General features: G+C 41.1%; 3 protein-coding genes across 5 annotated transcripts in view; 2 read left to right on the forward strand and 1 right to left on the reverse strand.

The window, feature by feature from the left end:
- MAPKAPK5 (MAPK activated protein kinase 5) overlaps positions 1-2008 on the forward strand; it is a 31972-nt gene extending 29964 nt beyond the window's left edge. Inside the window, exon 14 of the mRNA XM_010969632.3 lies at positions 1621-2008. Coding sequence (XP_010967934.1) covers positions 1621-1715 — 95 coding nt within the window. The 3' untranslated portion in view covers positions 1716-2008. The remainder of the gene's footprint in view (positions 1-1620) is intronic.
- The window catches only part of TMEM116 (transmembrane protein 116), an 85311-nt gene that overhangs the window by 17573 nt on the left and 50954 nt on the right, over positions 1-16784 (reverse strand). The gene's annotated exons all lie outside the window — the stretch shown is intronic.
- On the forward strand, positions 2121-9242 carry LOC105080699 (disintegrin and metalloproteinase domain-containing protein 1a-like). Its single transcript, XM_074356512.1, has 2 exons — positions 2121-2227; positions 5382-9242. The coding sequence occupies exon 2, from the start codon at positions 6020-6022 to the stop codon at positions 8693-8695; it is 2676 nt and encodes an 891-aa protein (XP_074212613.1). The 5' UTR covers positions 2121-2227; positions 5382-6019; the 3' UTR covers positions 8696-9242.

Consider the following 16784-nt stretch of genomic DNA (forward strand, 5'->3'; position numbering starts at 1 on the left):
CCTGCCACACGCCACTTGGGAAAAAAAACCCGTCAGATCTCAGAACTGCATCCAGATCCCTGAGCTGTTCACCAGGTCATTAAGGAGCAGTGTACTCTGAAGGGGAGAAAGAGGGCAAAGTACCACAGAGTCCACCCTGCTGATCTTAGAGATCAGCTTAGAGAAGACCTATTTCACTAAAGAGTAGAGAGTGCCAGATCTGCTGCTTACTGAATTTTTTCCCCATAGGCAAACAAGGTAGAGGTGTACTTTTTGAGCTGTTTTTGTAATGTCTTTCTACTTTAGCAGATTAAACTAGACTTAAGGTCTAGGATGCTCAGGTAAGGGAGCAAACCCATTGCCTGGGTTGGTTCTTGGACGTGAGAAATGCAGAGCGCTAGCCTGGCCATGCCCATACTTGGAAGAGATTAGCGTCCCTGGGATTTTTATTTTTTTAAGATTTTGAACTATCAATACAGAAAAGTGATCACATTTGAAGTGTGCACTTCAGTGAACTTTCAAAGTGAACACTTCCCTGTACCCAGCACCTAGAACATGTAGTGGAACATGTGCCCTCTTCTAACTACTACCTCCCTCTCCACAAGGGTAATCACGATCCTGATTTCTAGCACTATATATTACTTCTGCCTGGTTTTACATTTTATGTAAATGGAATCGGGCAAGTCTGCCATTCTTCTGTGTCTCGCTTCTTTTAGTCAACATTGTATTTGTGAGATTCAACTATGCTGTGTGTAGCAGCAAGTCATTCACATTATATATATATGTGTATGCATATAAATATAGGTATATTCTTTCTCTCTATATATATACTTTTTTTCTATGTATACAAAAATTTTTAATATTTATGTTTATCAATTCCACTGTTGAACAGATATGTGGGTTGTTTCCAGGTTTTCATAATTAAGGAAAGTGCTGCTGTGAACACTCTCATGTGTGTATCTTTTGGTGAATATTTTGAACTCATTTATGTATCTAGGCTTGGAGTTGCTGGTTTGTGGGGATAGTCATCTGCGTGGCTTTAGTAGATACTCAGTTTTCCAAAGTGGTTGTACAGATTGATACTTCCACTAGCAGTGTTTGAGGGTTCTAGTTACCCTACACCAACACTTGCTGTTGTCTGTCTTTTTTATTTTAGTTATTCTAGTTAGTAAGTACCACTGTTATTGCAGTCAGTGTTGTTTTACTTAGCCTTTCCCTGATGACTTAGGAGTTCAAGCACTTTTTAACGTTTATTGGTCTTTCAGATTTTGTGAAGGGCCTATTCTTTTACCCATTTTTCTGTTGAGTTGTAGTTCTCTTATAGATGTATAGAAGTTCTTTAAATAGTCCAGATATGAGTCTGTTGTACATATATGTATTACAAAGAACTTCTCCCTCTTCATGGTTTCCTTCTGTGCTATTGTACTGAATATTGGATTTTTACTGCCAGGTTAATGAACTGCTCAATTGCTACCTGAAAAATGGGGGATCTGAACTGCTTTTGATCAGTGTTGGGGATGGTTCCTCCATTGGTGAGGGTGAATTTGACACTGGTAAGGTGTATCTTATTGGGTCCTTATCAAGAATCTTATCACCTCCCAAGCAGTTTGGAGACTGACCTTTTCCTTTCTTGGATTTCAGGTCGTGGATTCACAGATAAAGTAGATCGACTAAAACTGGCAGAAATCGTGAAGCAAGTGATAGAAGAGCAAACTACTTCTCACGAATCCCAATAATGACAGCTTCAGACTTTGTTTTTTAACAATTTGAAAAATTATTCATTAATGTATAAAGTAATTTTTATGTAAATTAATGAATCATAATTACATTTCCACATTGCTTAAAGATGCTGTATAAATTTAGATACAGGATTTACTAATAGTATAGTTCATCTGTTTGTTTTTTAAGAAAAGCCCAGTTCCTAGAGATGTACTATTACTTCAGGATTGTTTAGTCATATGTTTGTAAAGATGACAGATGGCATTGTTAAGCAAGATGTTTTATTTGTAATAAAGTATACAAAAAACCACTCGCCAGTGGTAGGCAAAGGACCAATTATATTGACCTTTCTGCTTAGTAAACAGTTGAATTGAGTACTGTGGAATCTGGTTTCAATTGCCCTGTGTATTTACTTTCTGCACTATCAGTGGAATTAGCTCTGGTGTGAAGAAATGTTTATGGATCCATGTTGCAGACTGCCTGCTGGAACTCACAGGATGTCAGCTACCATGATGGAAGAGGCAGGGAGGTGAGCCCTATTTCTGTTATCCATTATTCCCTAGAGAAAAGTGCTAACATTTCTTTTTTGTCATATTTGTTGAAAGGTATTGGTACATTTCTTAAGTCTAATGGGATTCTCTATTGAGTTTATTCTTTTCATATTTAACTAGAGCTTCAGCTTCCCCCCTGCTCCCTCCACCCTTCGAAGTCCTGCTCTGTCTGCACCCTTTCCTGTAGGCCTCACCAACTCCATTACTTCTTATTTCCTTTCCCGTTTCTTCTGGACCCCTCTATGGGATGATTTTTCTGAGAAAGTTACATATAAAAGCTGGACTATTGGATTAGCATCTAAGATGGTCCAGGTTATTTGCTCTTAAAGCTACCTTACCTTTTTTCTCTTAATGTTTCTGCCTGGGTTTCATGTTGGCATACCCCTGGGCTGCATTTATTTTGTTCAGTACCCTTCATTTTCAGGAAGCATTGTTCTGACCCAGAGATCAGCTATTTGAATGGAAAACAAGGCTAGATGTTTTTCTAGTTTGCTATTGTTCTTATGGGCTTTCATAACAAACCATTGTTATTTATTTATTTTTAGCAGTTCTTAGTTGTTGGTTCTGTGTAGGTAAATAGAAGAGCTAATAGGCAACCTCCGGTTCACAGAGGAGAGGAAAAGGATCAGTAGGCTCAGTTATTCAGTTCTGTCTTACCACATTCTCTTCAATCAAAATCGACCCCACAGAGCTCACTTCTTTTCTTACTCCTCCACTTTGCTGAATATGTTTTCATGGTGACATTTGGTTAGTATGCCCCTTGTGTGTGAATGACTGTGGGAATATATGATAAAAACACAAAGTATCTTATCCAAACCACCTTATTACATTGGTTCCTTTTTATCTTAGAGAATTTGTAATTCAATGCATTTTTTGAGGTAAGATTCACTAATCTTAGGTGACTGATAACTGTTATAAATGGATACCCTGTAAGGAGAATTCAGTATTTTTAAACATAGCAAAACCTAAAGAGTTAGGCAACAGAGAAGAACAATGTTTTCTTATTTACTAACCAGAAAACTTAGCTGAGAGTTGAATTAAGGGTTGAATTATTCTGTTTTTCAGCGAAATGCTGAAAAACACTTGTTACAAATCACTTCTTGTAATCAGGAAAAACTCTGCACTGGAACAACTAAATACCTGTTGTTTTTCTTATCTTAGAGCAGAGTTTCAGTATCTGCCGGGGAGAGGAAGGCAGTAATTAACTTTGTTACTCTTCTTTTTCTTCAGAGGAACCTTCTAGCATGCTCAGTCTACCGTTAACTTATCAAATTTGTTATCTGGGCGTCTTCTAAAGACTCAGGATGATTTTTTTCCTTCACTATGTGGCGAATTTTAGGCATGATCTAAAAAGGTATCCATATGAGGCTTCCTTTTACGCTGAGCAGCATTTTCTCTTGTTTCAGTCCCTTCAGGCTGAATTAATCTGGCCTCCAAAATGAGTGCTGTGTCTAGACAGGTCCGTGCTGAAAGTTTGTGAACACCCTGGAGGATGCTCCAGCTGTTGTAACTCAAAAGTGGGTCCGATCGTACACAGAGCTCCTTGACAGTAACTCCCAAAAGACTCAGCATTGTTTGATCTTTAAAGAGGAATTCTGTTTATAGAGTTTGTTTGTAGACCAGTAGCAAATTCTGCTTGAAAATTACTAGTCAGGTTTACTAATAAAGCAAAATTCGCATGTACTGGAAGTGAAACAAAATCATCCTTGTCTCTTTTGGCCTGTCTTTCTAATGCCTGTACCTGCAGAAAGTTCACATTATTAGAACAGTTCTCAGAGGCAGGGGGTTGGAGTCTCCAGTTTTCCTACATGATTTGCTAATCTTCTGCTCACTGAAACCATTACTTATCACTCAGATACCTTAAGACTTTACCATAGTTATTAATCTGCTTGATGTGAAACAACTTTTGTATTTTTTTCTGGCTAATGTATTGTATAAGCATAGGAGAACATCTGTCAGAAATTGTTTGAAACATATACATAGGAGGAACTGCTTTGTAAAAAGAGTTTTGTTTTTGTATTCATTTGAGATATAATAAGTTGAAGGAATTTATTGGTTAAAGTAGGAGTCAAATGATTTAAATCAGATTTTGTGTGTGAATGCTTGCGTGCACGTGTATTTATTTTAAAAATGTGTTTCAATTTGAGAACTGGAAAATTGGATATTTAATTTTAATTATATTTTTATTTATTTAAAAAATAGAAGTGGTCTTTCATTATTGATTTGATTCTTTTATCCCCCAAAATGACTTAACCTGATTTGCCCTGCCTCTTTGGTTAAGACACAGGGGAATATCTTAAATCTGTTATAATTTCCAAATTACCTAACTTTAAGAAGCTTTCTTATTATATAAAATATAAGGAGAAAAGAAATCCAGCTAGAAATCATTTCACCATTTCTCCTCTACTTTTTTTAATGGGTTTGTGATATGACAGTATGAATTTCCTTGCTGGATGCAGATGATAAATTTTATCATCTGTATTAGGAAATTAAGTGACATTAATTGGACATAGTTAATGAGCTGATCTGCTTTCGTGCTCATATCTGAGATCTGGTAGTACTGTACTATTCCTTTTTGAATTAGAAAGGGCATTTCTCCATTGTGTGGTACTTAGTCATAACCCTTATTTTGAAGATATTATGTTGTAAATATCTGACCTAATATAAAATTATTTTTATGAAAAGATAAAAGAGGTAGAGTCTTTGTTTAGTTCATCTCAGTGTATAAAGGAGAATGAATACCTGACTGGGAATGTGGATAGATAGCGCATTTCCCCCCTTTTTTTCCTTTTAAAATTGTATTGCTAAATACACCAGGAGATTGACATCAAAACCAAATCTGAGGACTTCTATAGACATTACAGTTCAATTTTAGTTACAAAAGCGAAGTCTTTAAAAAGTTCTTATAGAGTCCATTCTAATTTTCTGGATGAAATGATAACTAGATACCTGGTCAATCAGAGTTTCTTTTTACTCTGGACTTTGTTTTTATGATGGGGCAGTTGGAAGGAATTGAACTTGGATTTGAGATACTTGTAAGCCCTCATGGTGAAACTGAGCTCATTTCATTTAACACTTATGTCTGTGCATTAGGAAAGCTTCTTATTAGAGAAAAATTATGTTTATATGCAGATACAAAATGTCTAAACTCATCTATTACGAACAAAAGCTAATGAGGAAGAATTTGTGTATCCACATAGAAGTTTTCTTGAATTAAAGGGGAAAACCAGACCATGATAAAGGAGGGTTGGACTGGGAAACAATACTCTCAATACTACAGAAATAGGGAAAAGAGGCAATGGGCAACAGAGAACTTTGTCCTGCTCAGAGATCCCCAAGGAATCCCTGTCCCCTCCCCCCGATCTCCTGCCAGAATGTTGGGTTTCAAAGAATGAGCAAATTAACGGCTATCAGGAGTAGTGTGGCCTGGGCCAAGCTAAGGATATTCTGCCTGAGTAGCAGTACTGGCCGAATCAATACAGGCCTTCTACTTGGTATCTCTCTCTATGAGGGTAAACGGAACTTAGCCAAGGAGCATTAAAACTGTTGCTGTTGGAAGGAAGCCATAAAGTAAGGAAACTGCCAAAGGCCAAGAGAGAAGAACAAGAACAGAAACACAGCTCTGAAGTCTGTAAGAGTTGGGCAGCACCCACCCATAAGGGAGCCAGCATAGATCTGGGGCAGAGACCTGAGTCTCCAGGCTCAGCATGCCAGGGAGAGCTCCTGTTGCTGGGCACGGCCTCTGCATCATCAACTGATTCCCTAAGACCATGTCAGTGGCAGACTCCGTGAGACACTCTGCCTCTGTACTGCCTTCACCATGGAAAAGACAAGTGGCCTTGAAAGGGGGTAAGGTACAGTTTCATGCTTGGGCTCAGCAGAAAAGGGACTTGAGCCTGACGCCAAAGCCAGGAACTTCACATGTCAGGTTCGGGATGCTGCTGCTCTTGGTATTGGTTTTCCTGCCAAGCTTGTACGGTGACCTGGGATCAGTATATTACTCTTCCTATGAAATAGTCATCCCCAAGAGTCTGACAGTGGAGGGAAGGGAAGACCCAGTGGAAAAGGTGTCCTATATGCTGTTTATGCAGGGCCAGAAGCAGCTGATACACCTGACGGTGAAGAGAGACTACTTTCTCAACAGCTTTCCAGTCTTCAGCTACCACAGCGGCATCCTGGGGCAAGAAATGCCTTTCGTCGCACGTGACTGTCACTACGAAGGCTACATAGAAGGAGTCCCAGGTTCTTTTGTTTCCGTCAACACCTGTTCAGGCCTCAGGGGCATCCTGATTAAGGAGGAAAAATCCTATGGCATTGAGCCCATGCACTCTTCAAAACGGTTTGAACATGTGTTGTACATCATGGCACACGAAGCTCACGTCTCCTGTAGTGTCACTTCCAAGGACAGCCAAGTGGCACCGACCAGCCGGCAACGAGACAGCAGCAGGCCTCGCGGTCTGCAGGTGCCGTCCTACTTGTGGTCACACACCAAGTACGTGGAGATGTTCGTCGTGGTCAACAACCAGCGGTTCCAGATGTGGGGCAGTGACGTCAATGAGACAGTCCAGAGAGTAATGGACATCATTGCTCTGGCCAACAGCTTCACCAGGGGAATCAACACAGAGGTGGTGCTGGTTGGAATGGAGATTTGGACCGAGGGGGACCTCATAGGCGTCCCAATGGACCTGCAAGTTGCACTCAGGAATTTCAATAGCTGGAGACACGAGCAGCTCTTCCATCGTGTGAAGCATGATGTTGCCCACATGATTGTTGGACACCATCCTAAAGAGGATATGGGACAGGCCTTTCTCAGTGGTGCCTGTTCAAGTGCTTTTGCAGCAGCTGTTGAGTCCTTCCATCACGAAGATGTCCTCCTGTTTGCAGCACTCATGGTCCATGAGCTTGGGCACAACTTGGGGATTCAGCACGACCATTCGGCCTGCATTTGTAAAGGTAAACACTTTTGCCTCATGCATGAAAATATCACCAAAGGAAGTGGCTTCAGCAACTGCAGCTCTGACGACTTCTACCGGTTCCTCCGGGAACACAAAGGGGCCTGCCTGTTTAACAAGCCTGGGCACAAAGGCCGCTTACGCAGGGACGCCCAGTGTGGAAATGGTGTGGTAGAATATGGTGAGCAGTGTGACTGTGGTTCTGAGTGTGACAATCACCCGTGCTGTGACCAAACATGCAGGCTGATGGAGCAGGCAGAGTGTAGTGATGGGCTGTGCTGTGTTAAATGCCAACTGCAACCTAGGGGATTCATGTGCCGTCCTGCTTTGGGAGAGTGTGACCTCCCAGAGTATTGTGATGGTTCCTCTGGAGAATGCCCTCAAGACAGCTACAAGCAAGACGGTACACTGTGTGAGAAAATCTACTATTGTGCTGGAGGCCGGTGTAAGAACCCTGATAATCAGTGCATGGATATATTTGGGTTCTCTGCAAGGTCTGCCCCAGAAAACTGTTACATTTCAAGGAACAGCAAAGGGGACCGGTTTGGAAACTGTGGTATTACAAACTCGCCTAAGTTAACATATTTGAAGTGTGCAGATGATAATGTATTTTGTGGGAAACTTATATGCACAAATGTTAGACAGGTACCACAAATCAAACCAAGTCATACACTGATGCAGATTCCTCACAAAAATGACTTCTGCTGGAGCATGGATGCCTATAACATTACTGATATCCCAGATGACGGAGACATGCACACTGGCACTCTTTGTGCCCCACACAAAGTCTGCATGAATCACCTCTGCACTGATACTTCTGTACTTATGTACAACTGTGAACCAATGGAATTGTGTAACGGGAAAGGAGTTTGCAACAATTTAAGGCACTGCCACTGTGAGGCTGGTTATGCGCCTCCTGACTGCAGAGATCCAGGAAATGGTGGTAGTGTGGATAGTGGTCCGCCTGTTGCACTAATTGAAATTCAAAGTGGAGATGTAAGTGACAGTCCTATGCATCGTAGTGTTGACTTTGGAAAGATAAGCAAGATAATTTTCATACTCCCTGCATTTCTTTTACTATTCTTGTTAATTGCAATATTTTTCATTAGCATCAGGACTGGACTTGAGTCAGTACAGACCCCAGGCCGCACTTCAGAGGACAGTTCAGAGGAAACCAGTAGCGAAGTATTCATAATGGAATTCCTACCCGTGGGGATACAAGAGGACGTACCAGAGGAGGGCTCAGAAGCAGCCCCTCCACCAGAAGAGGCCCCTCCACCAGAAGAGGCCCCCCAACCGAAAGAGGCCCCACCACCAGAAGTCCCACCGCCTGAGGCCCCACCGCCTGAGGCCCTACCACCAGAGGCCGCACCACCGGAGGCCCCACCACCGGAGGCCCCACCACCAGAGGCCCCTCCACCAGAGGCCCCTCCACCCGAGGCCCCACCACCCGAGGCCCCACCACCAGAACCCCCAGGAGAGACAGCACCATAAGAGGTAGCAGGTGAAGGACAACAGTAACCCAAGGCAGAAGTGGATTGGAGGAAGAATTAAAAAATACCAAATACTTCAAGCACTGAGTGGGAATGAGAGAGAAGCAAAAGTGAAGTGAGAATTGATGGCTCCTGTGGCTCTGACTGGATTATATAGTCTACAGAAAGATACTAACATGGGAACAAGGAACCCTTTGCTTTCAATATTCATTTTAGTAATTTGGTTATACTTTCATATATGAAATCATATATAAAATTTCTATATGGTTGCTTTTTTCCCATTTAATGAAACAATTTTATATAAGCTTTTCTCATGGATCATACCTATCTTTTGTTTCATCCAATTTATAATCTGAAATTATTTTTCAGTTCATACTATGTTCCATCTACATACTTGCATATATAGTATTATCTATATCTAGAACTATCACAGGATTATTCATCCCACTCACAATATTGTTTTAAATGTTACCTATTGAGTAATCTGATTTACCCGACAGTTACTTTTCATGAAAGAAAGTTAATTTAAAATAAATAAGCTATTTTCAGATGAAGCCTCACTTCACACTTCATGCATCCTAGTCCTTAGGACTTCTTCATTTTGGGGCTCTCTGGAAGGGGCTACCTCTGCTCCAGGGTGGTCTGATCACCCTGGGCCTGGGTCCATGGGGGAGGGGAAGCAACCTAGGCAAGAAGCAACCTTGTCCAGTGCCAAGTTCCGCTGGAAGTATTCATTTTCCTTTCTTCTGGTTTTGTACTTTATTTACCGTACTTATTTCTCATTTCCTTTTTAAAGTTTACATATTGTTGACTGACAGTCCAAAATAACAGAGCTTTGGAGGGTAGGTAAGTGACTGTAAAGAGAGCACAAAGCACGTATAACATAACATTACCTACTCCATCCTAGATATGTTACAAACATTGTCTTAGTTTAATTCTCCCATCTGCCTTATCAGACCTCCATCTCGTACATGAGGAAATAGAGACTGGAGAGTTTTGCTCTGGAGCCACTAAGGGGCAGAACCTGCATCTCACCCCAGGTATGACCGAACCTACATTCTCCACTGCCTCGTGAGCCTTTTCCTTTAGTAAAAAAAGTGAGTGGGGAAACAACTGACATGTCTTTAATTGCCCAGAGCGTGCGTGGCTTCTTCCTCAGTGACTCTAATGGAACAAAAACCTTACATATAGACGTGATCTCCCTCAGCAACCTACCACATCGTGCAGTCATTATCGATGAAAGTGTCTTTTCCCCTATTACAACCTGACATCGTGGAGTGGCAGGTTTGTGTCCTTTCTCCTCAGCTCTGAGAGCCCAGCTCATTGAAGGTGCCCAGTAAATGCTGAACAAATGAACAACTTGACCAGGGCCAACCTTCAAGTAGGAGGGTAACCTCTATGGATGCCACCTGCTAGTCCCTAGGCGTGGCACAACCGAAACCTTGCTCAGGTGCAGTGTTGCTACAGGTTGAGTATTCTGAGTCTCACGGGAGTTCCTGAGCATCAGTCTCTGATGGTACAGTTGCTGAGTCTCTCTTCGAACTGCCTACCCCTACGTGAGCACAAAAGAGCAAACAGAAGAAGGATAAGACCTGGCTTCTGCCTTCCAGAAGCTTATGTTAATTACTTTTGGTGGAACAAAACTGAACTTCAGAGCAAAATCCAAAATCAAGCCTTCAGTTATGTAAGTTTCCAGGCCACAAGATTTGCTGGTAACCATGTCTCCGAATGCTGTATGCCAGAAGGTCACGATCTGGGGTGAAAGCATGCTATTAGTTGGTAGTCACCTGAGAGCTTTGAGGACAAGAGGGAAACGGGGTACCTGAAGCTCTCCTAGTGTAAACTTGTCATTAGAGACTTCTGAAAAAGATGTGGAGGATTTCTGCTGAGGAGCACTTCAGTGGAGAACAGAAGCCATAACCTTCCTAAGAGCACATGCTGATGATGACTATGACAAAAGCTAGTAAGCTTGTAAGTTTTAAAACAACTTAAGAAATATAAGGGAATCATGATTTAGATATGGGGTAATTATGCTTAGCTAATTGAAAGGTGTTCTTTAAGGACCACAACTCAGGTAGATAGGGGCAAACTGGCCAGAGCACTGTAAGAAGAGAGGAGAAAGGAAAGCCAGAGTGGAGGAGCTCCGTGATTCTTCTCCAAGGTATTTCTAAGTGGGCTTAGGAGATTAGCTTCATTCCCAGAATATTTCTGCAGTGATTTAGGACCCGCATCCCAGGGACAGCAACCCAGAAATAACAGCGATATCACAATCATAAAGGTCCTCTCCAAAAGGTCCAAGGCCCACACTGGGTTCCCAAGCCTGAGGATCCTGCACTAGGAGGATAAGCCCCCAGAACTTCTGGCTCTGAAAACAGAAATAAACACAGGGAGTCGTGCAAAAACGGTGAGAGAGAGGACTATGTTCCAAATGAAGGAACAGGGCATGACCTCAGAAAACAAGCTAAATCAAGAAGAAATAAGCAATCGGTCCGATAAAGAATTCAACATAATGATCATAAGGATGTTAAAAGAACTCGGGAGAGTACTGGATGAACAGGATAAGAAGTTAGAAGTTTAGTAAGAAAGAGACAGAAAATACAATGAAGATACAAACGGAGATGAAGAATACAGTAACTGCAAGGAAGAGTAGAACAGAAGATTTAGTGAAACGGGTCAGTGATCTAGAAGACAAAGTAGTGGCAATTAACAAAAAAGAACTGAGAAAAAAAAAAAAGAGCCCTCAGGAACCAGAAAAGAAAAAGAAATAAAGGAAATCCAAATTAGAATGGAAGAAGTAAAACTGTCACTGTTTGCAAATGACATACTATACCAAGAAAATCCTAGAGACTACTATTCTTATTAGAACTAGTAAGTGAGTACAGTAAAGGTGACTTTCTATACCCTAATAAAGTATCAAAAAGAGAAATTAAGAAAGCAAAACCACAAATGAACTATCACCCCACACCTGTCAAATTGGGTTTTCATCAATATCATCAAAAAGATAAGAATTCACAAATGTTGGTAAGAATGTGGAGAAAAGGGAACCTTTGTGCACTGTTGGTGGGACTGTAAGTTGGTTCAAGTCTATGGAAAACAGTATGGAGCGTCCTAAAAAAAAATCAATAAAACTACCGTATGATTCAGCAATTCTTCTTCTAGGTATTAACCTGAAGAAAATGAAAACACTAATTTGAAAATGTATGTACCCTAAAGTTTATTGCAGCATTATTTACGACATCCGAGATATGAAAGTAACCATCAGTAGATGAATGGGTAAAGTAGATGTGTGTGTGTGTGTGTGTGTGCAACACACACACATTCATCCATAAAAAAATGAAATCCTGCCATTGACAACAACATGGATGGATCTACAGACTACTTTGCAAGCGAAATAAGTCAGACAGAGAAAGACAAATACTGTGACATATTACTTCTATCTGGAAGTTAAAAAACATACACAATGAAAACACGCAGAGAATAAATTGGCAGTTTTCAGAGAGAAAGGAGGTTGTGGGGGCAAACAGATGACGGGATTAAGAGGTACAAACTTCCAGTTGTGAAATAAATAAGCCATGTGTATGTAATATACAGCATAAAGAATATGGTCGATATTATTTCAATAACTTTCGGGACAGACGTCTGTAAATGTCAAATCACTATGTAGTATACCTGAAACTGACATAAAGCGCTCTGTTACTTGTATCTCAAAAAAAAAAAAAAAAAAAGAAAAAAGAAAAGAAAACAAAAAAAAAAAGTCAGGTAGATACCTGGGAATCAATCAATAAAACCAGTTTAGGATTTCACAACATTTGACAACAAAATTTACACAGATTTAGCCAATATGAAAGTTGTACAGACTATTTTAAACTCTTAGTTGCTGTCTTCATGTTTGACCCTCAGGACTATGAGACCACGTTAAAGGCAGGAAGCAAAGGCTAGGACAGCTACGCGAATGAACTTGCTCTGAAAGAGTGACTGAGAAATGAACATATTTATAAATTATCAGGTGAATCTTAAAATGTGTGGAAACCCCAAAGTCTGGGGATTGAAGGCTGAAGCTCTTTAGGATAGACCACAGCAGGGCAGTGACCAATTTCAGTGTGGGCAGGAGAGAGAAGGTAGAGTAACTTGAGTCTGAAATCTCCAGGTTCAAGGTTGAGTGTTCTGCATTTTGTGTGACTGTGTCTATAGAGTGCACTCTTTTGCCTGATTCTTCTCCCCGTTATGTTTGGAGGATTCTGAGGAATGGCTGGTTACACGTTCCAATAATCTGTGTTGGTAGCCACTCATGACCCAGCCAGCTGCTGCCCCAGGAGATTCTGACAGTGACTTCTTGCCATCCTTTACCTGCCTTCCCTGAGTGGCTGTTGTCCTCTCTGTGTCCCTGAGGCCAGTGGAGGCCGAGGCCCTTCCCTTAGTTGCCCAAAGCACAGCCAAGTCCAGGCTCTGGATTTGTATCCAGACTTGGGGGAAACAAAGGGACTTACAGTGTGGAAAAGAACACATTTGGATGTAGCCAATATTAATGTTCCGGGAATCCAGAGGTCATGCCCCTCCCTGGGAGACTTGGATAAGTCTTCCCGTTCTTCGGACAGGATGTCCGCAACCTGACATCTCTTCTTGTCCAGGTAGGACTGCTTTGGGGAATATCCTCATAACTTGGAGTGAAACCGCACTCTCTTCCCTGGGCTCAGTTGAAAGAAAAAGTAAAAGATTTATGTTAAACACAGGTGGTATCATCAGCCTCCCAGGGAAGCAATTCTGCACTAAACAAAGTTTTACAGTACTTTGCAAAATTAAAAAAATCTTTAATCTGTTTCCATGTTTTGGCTATTGTAAATAGTGCTGCTATGAACATTGGGGTGCAGGTGTCATCCTGAAGTAGATTTCCTTCTGGATACAAGCCCAGGAGTGGGATTCCTGGGTCATATGGTAAGTCTATTCCTAGTCTTTTGAGGAATTTCCACACTGTTTTCCATAGTGGCTGCACCAAACTGCATTCCCACCAGCAGTGTAGGAGGGTTCCCCTTTCCCCACAGCCTCTCCAGCATTTGTCATTTGTGGATTTTTGAATGACGGCCATTCTGACTGGTGTGAGGTGATACCTCATTGTAGTTTTGATTTGCATTTCTCTGATAACTAGTGATATTGAGCATTTTTTCATGTGCTTTTTGATCATTTGTATGTCTTCCTTGGAGAATTGCTTGTTTAGGTCTTCTGCCCATTTTTGGATTGGGTTGTTTATTTTTTTCCTATTGAGTCGTATGAGCTGCTTATATATTCTGGAGATCAAGCCTTTGTCGGTTTCACTTGCAAAAATTTTCTCCCATTCCGTAGGTTTTCTTCTTGTTTTACTTCTGGTTTCCTTTGCTGTGCAGAAGCTTGTAAGTTTCATTAGGTCCCATTTGTTTATTCTTGCTTTTATTTCTTCTAGGAGAAAATTTTTGAAATGTATGTCAGATAATGTTTTGCCTATGTTTTCCTCTAGGAGGTTTATTGTATCTTGTCTTATGTTTAAGTCTTTAATCCATTTTGAGTTGATTTTTGTATATGGTGTAAGGGAGTGTTCTAGCTTCATTGTTTTACATGCTGCTGTCCAGTTTTCCCAACACCATTTGCTGAAGAGACTGTCTTTATTCCATTGTATATTCTTGCCTCCTTTGTCAAAGATTAGTTGACCAAAAGTTTGTGGGTTCTAGGGTGGGAAGGGATAGACTGGGATTTCAAAATTGTAGAATAGATAAACAAGATTACACTGTATAGCACAGGGAAATATACACAAAATGTTATGATAACTCACAGAGAAAAAAATGTGCCAATGAGTGTGTATATGTCCATGAATGACTGAAAAATTGTGCTGAACACTGGAATTTGCCACAACATTGTAAAATGATTATAAATCAATAAAAAATGTAAAAAAAAATCTTTAATCTAAAAATTAAAAAAAAAACTCCTTGTGTTTACCAGCTTAATTTCAGAATACAAATCTGCTGCTTTCCTTTGGGCAAATACACTCACTGAAATGTTTTCTCAAAAGCAGGCGCAGGCTTCCTCCAAGAATGATTGCAAAAGGCTGACTATTTAAAATTAATCTTCCCCCTGCTTCTGGACATTAAGCTCTAAAAACTTTTGAACTAAGGAAGAATAGGAAAGAAAGATCCAAGGCCACTTTTGTTATTTCATAAAATTATGGAACTCTTACATGAGGAGCTTACGCCCCATTTAAATACATGAGGATAACGAATTGCTAGATCACTATGTGAATGACAAAGCCATGGTGACTCTTATCGTAGTTAGAAAATATTTCTTTTAATATTTAAAAAGGAAACAGCAGAGGTGGAATCATGACTGACCAAGTGTCTGCAGCCTCATGTCTGTTTCATCGCTGTCATCTGTCTCACTGGGCAGGCAAGCTAACAACCTTCCTAAGATTCCCCAGACACTGATTTTCTTACCAGTCTGGAGTTCAGGAACTTCTACTGGACCCCTATGCCCAGCGCCCCCAGATCCCACACACATTATCTAGAGTAGAAAATGTAAACTTGATGTGGCACTAAGGAACTGTGACAATTGGATCCTCCTGTCCATTTCCAACCGTTGTCTCCTAGGACTTTGGAAAACAAGCATTTCCTCTTATCGGCATGTCTAACAGGAAGAACCTCTGTCCTCACTACATACCATGGCCACTTGCCACTCCAGGCTTTTGATCACAATCTTGTTTCCCCTGAATGGCCTTCCTCTTCCCTTCCCCTCTTTAGTTCACCTCTCACAGCTCCAGTGAGGTGCCTGAAACTGCTCTAGCATACCTTCCTCTCCTTTCAGAATGAAACATGGGTTCTCTTTGAGGATATTCATGGAAAGGACCTATAGGGGAGGCAGCCTGAAACAGACCATCAGGTGGTTGTTTTCTGCCGAACAAGGAGCACATACGCAACCTTATCATCAAGTGAAGTTTCCACGGTACCTGGAGGGTGAGAAATGTGTTTACTCACGAGCATGTTCTCAGAATCTCACATTCTGGAGATGCTCAGGCATTAGCGGAGAAATGTGGAAAGAAAACCTTGTAAGAGACAAAAGATATAAACTCTGAAACCACAACCACATTTCTTACAGTAATGCAACTTCAGTCACCTAATAATCACGGGCTGTGTGTTAGTGCAGACAATTTCATGTTAAAGTAGAAATAAAAAAGGCATTAGTGTCAGTGCCAGGGAACAGGAGAAAAGGCTTTCTTTCCCTCATGCCTTCCACTGACCCCTTATCTACCCAAAGCCATCCTTTACAGCTCCACGGATAAATTAGGTCACTATGAAAGTACAGAAATGCAAGTAAACATGCCAAATAAAGCAAAAGCGACCTAGTAATTCTTTGCTTTTTAAATGAGAATGGATTCCTTTGAGGTAACTGATGGGTCACGATCTAAGGAAAGCTCACAGACAGGAATCTCTTCACAGGAAAATGAAGACTGCTGCAACAAAACGTGACCTGTAACATTAAACCCCTGGCTATTGCGAGTCTGCACTGAAGAATTTACATTTTATACAGTAACGCACCTAAAGAAGAACCTGTTGGTTTTCTTCCTGAGCTTTGCCAGAAGAGACACCATTTTTAATCCACCTTATTGTCCCATTACTTGTTTTTTTAACCAATGTAAATATCTAAAAGTGTTTTCCACAACAACTCAAGCATAAGAGAAAACAGTAGAATATGTTTCCTAAGCACCGTGAGAGCTCTTTACTTCCCCCTGGAACTGAGCATGTGTGCTGTGTAAGCTATGAGTCCTGTGTTCTTCTAGCCTGACACATCCAGCCAGGAAAACATTCCTGAGAGCAAATAACAGCCTTTTTAAAAACAATACAGTCACCTTTCTTCTGATTGAGGGGGCTTTCATATCCCATGTACCCACATCCCAGGTGTGACTTTCTGGCTGACTGGTCTGAGACACGGAACTTCACTGCCTCGGGCCTGGGTTCCTCCTCAGCTGGATGGTCACACGGTGGTTCTCCACCACAGAGCAGCTTAGAGGCTCCACCAGGCAACGTGTGTGCTGGCATCTAGTGTAATGCCTGGCATACAGCAGGTGCTCAAAT

The sequence above is a fragment of the Camelus bactrianus genome, chromosome 32 (genome assembly GCF_048773025.1).
Source record: "Camelus bactrianus isolate YW-2024 breed Bactrian camel chromosome 32, ASM4877302v1, whole genome shotgun sequence".
Taxonomy (NCBI): domain Eukaryota; kingdom Metazoa; phylum Chordata; class Mammalia; order Artiodactyla; family Camelidae; genus Camelus; species Camelus bactrianus.

Excerpts from the sequence above, each read along its gene's own strand:
- LOC105080699 (XM_074356512.1), top strand. The coding sequence starts at position 6,020 with ATGTCAGTGGCAGACTCCGTGAGACACTCTGCCTCTGTACTGCCTTCA.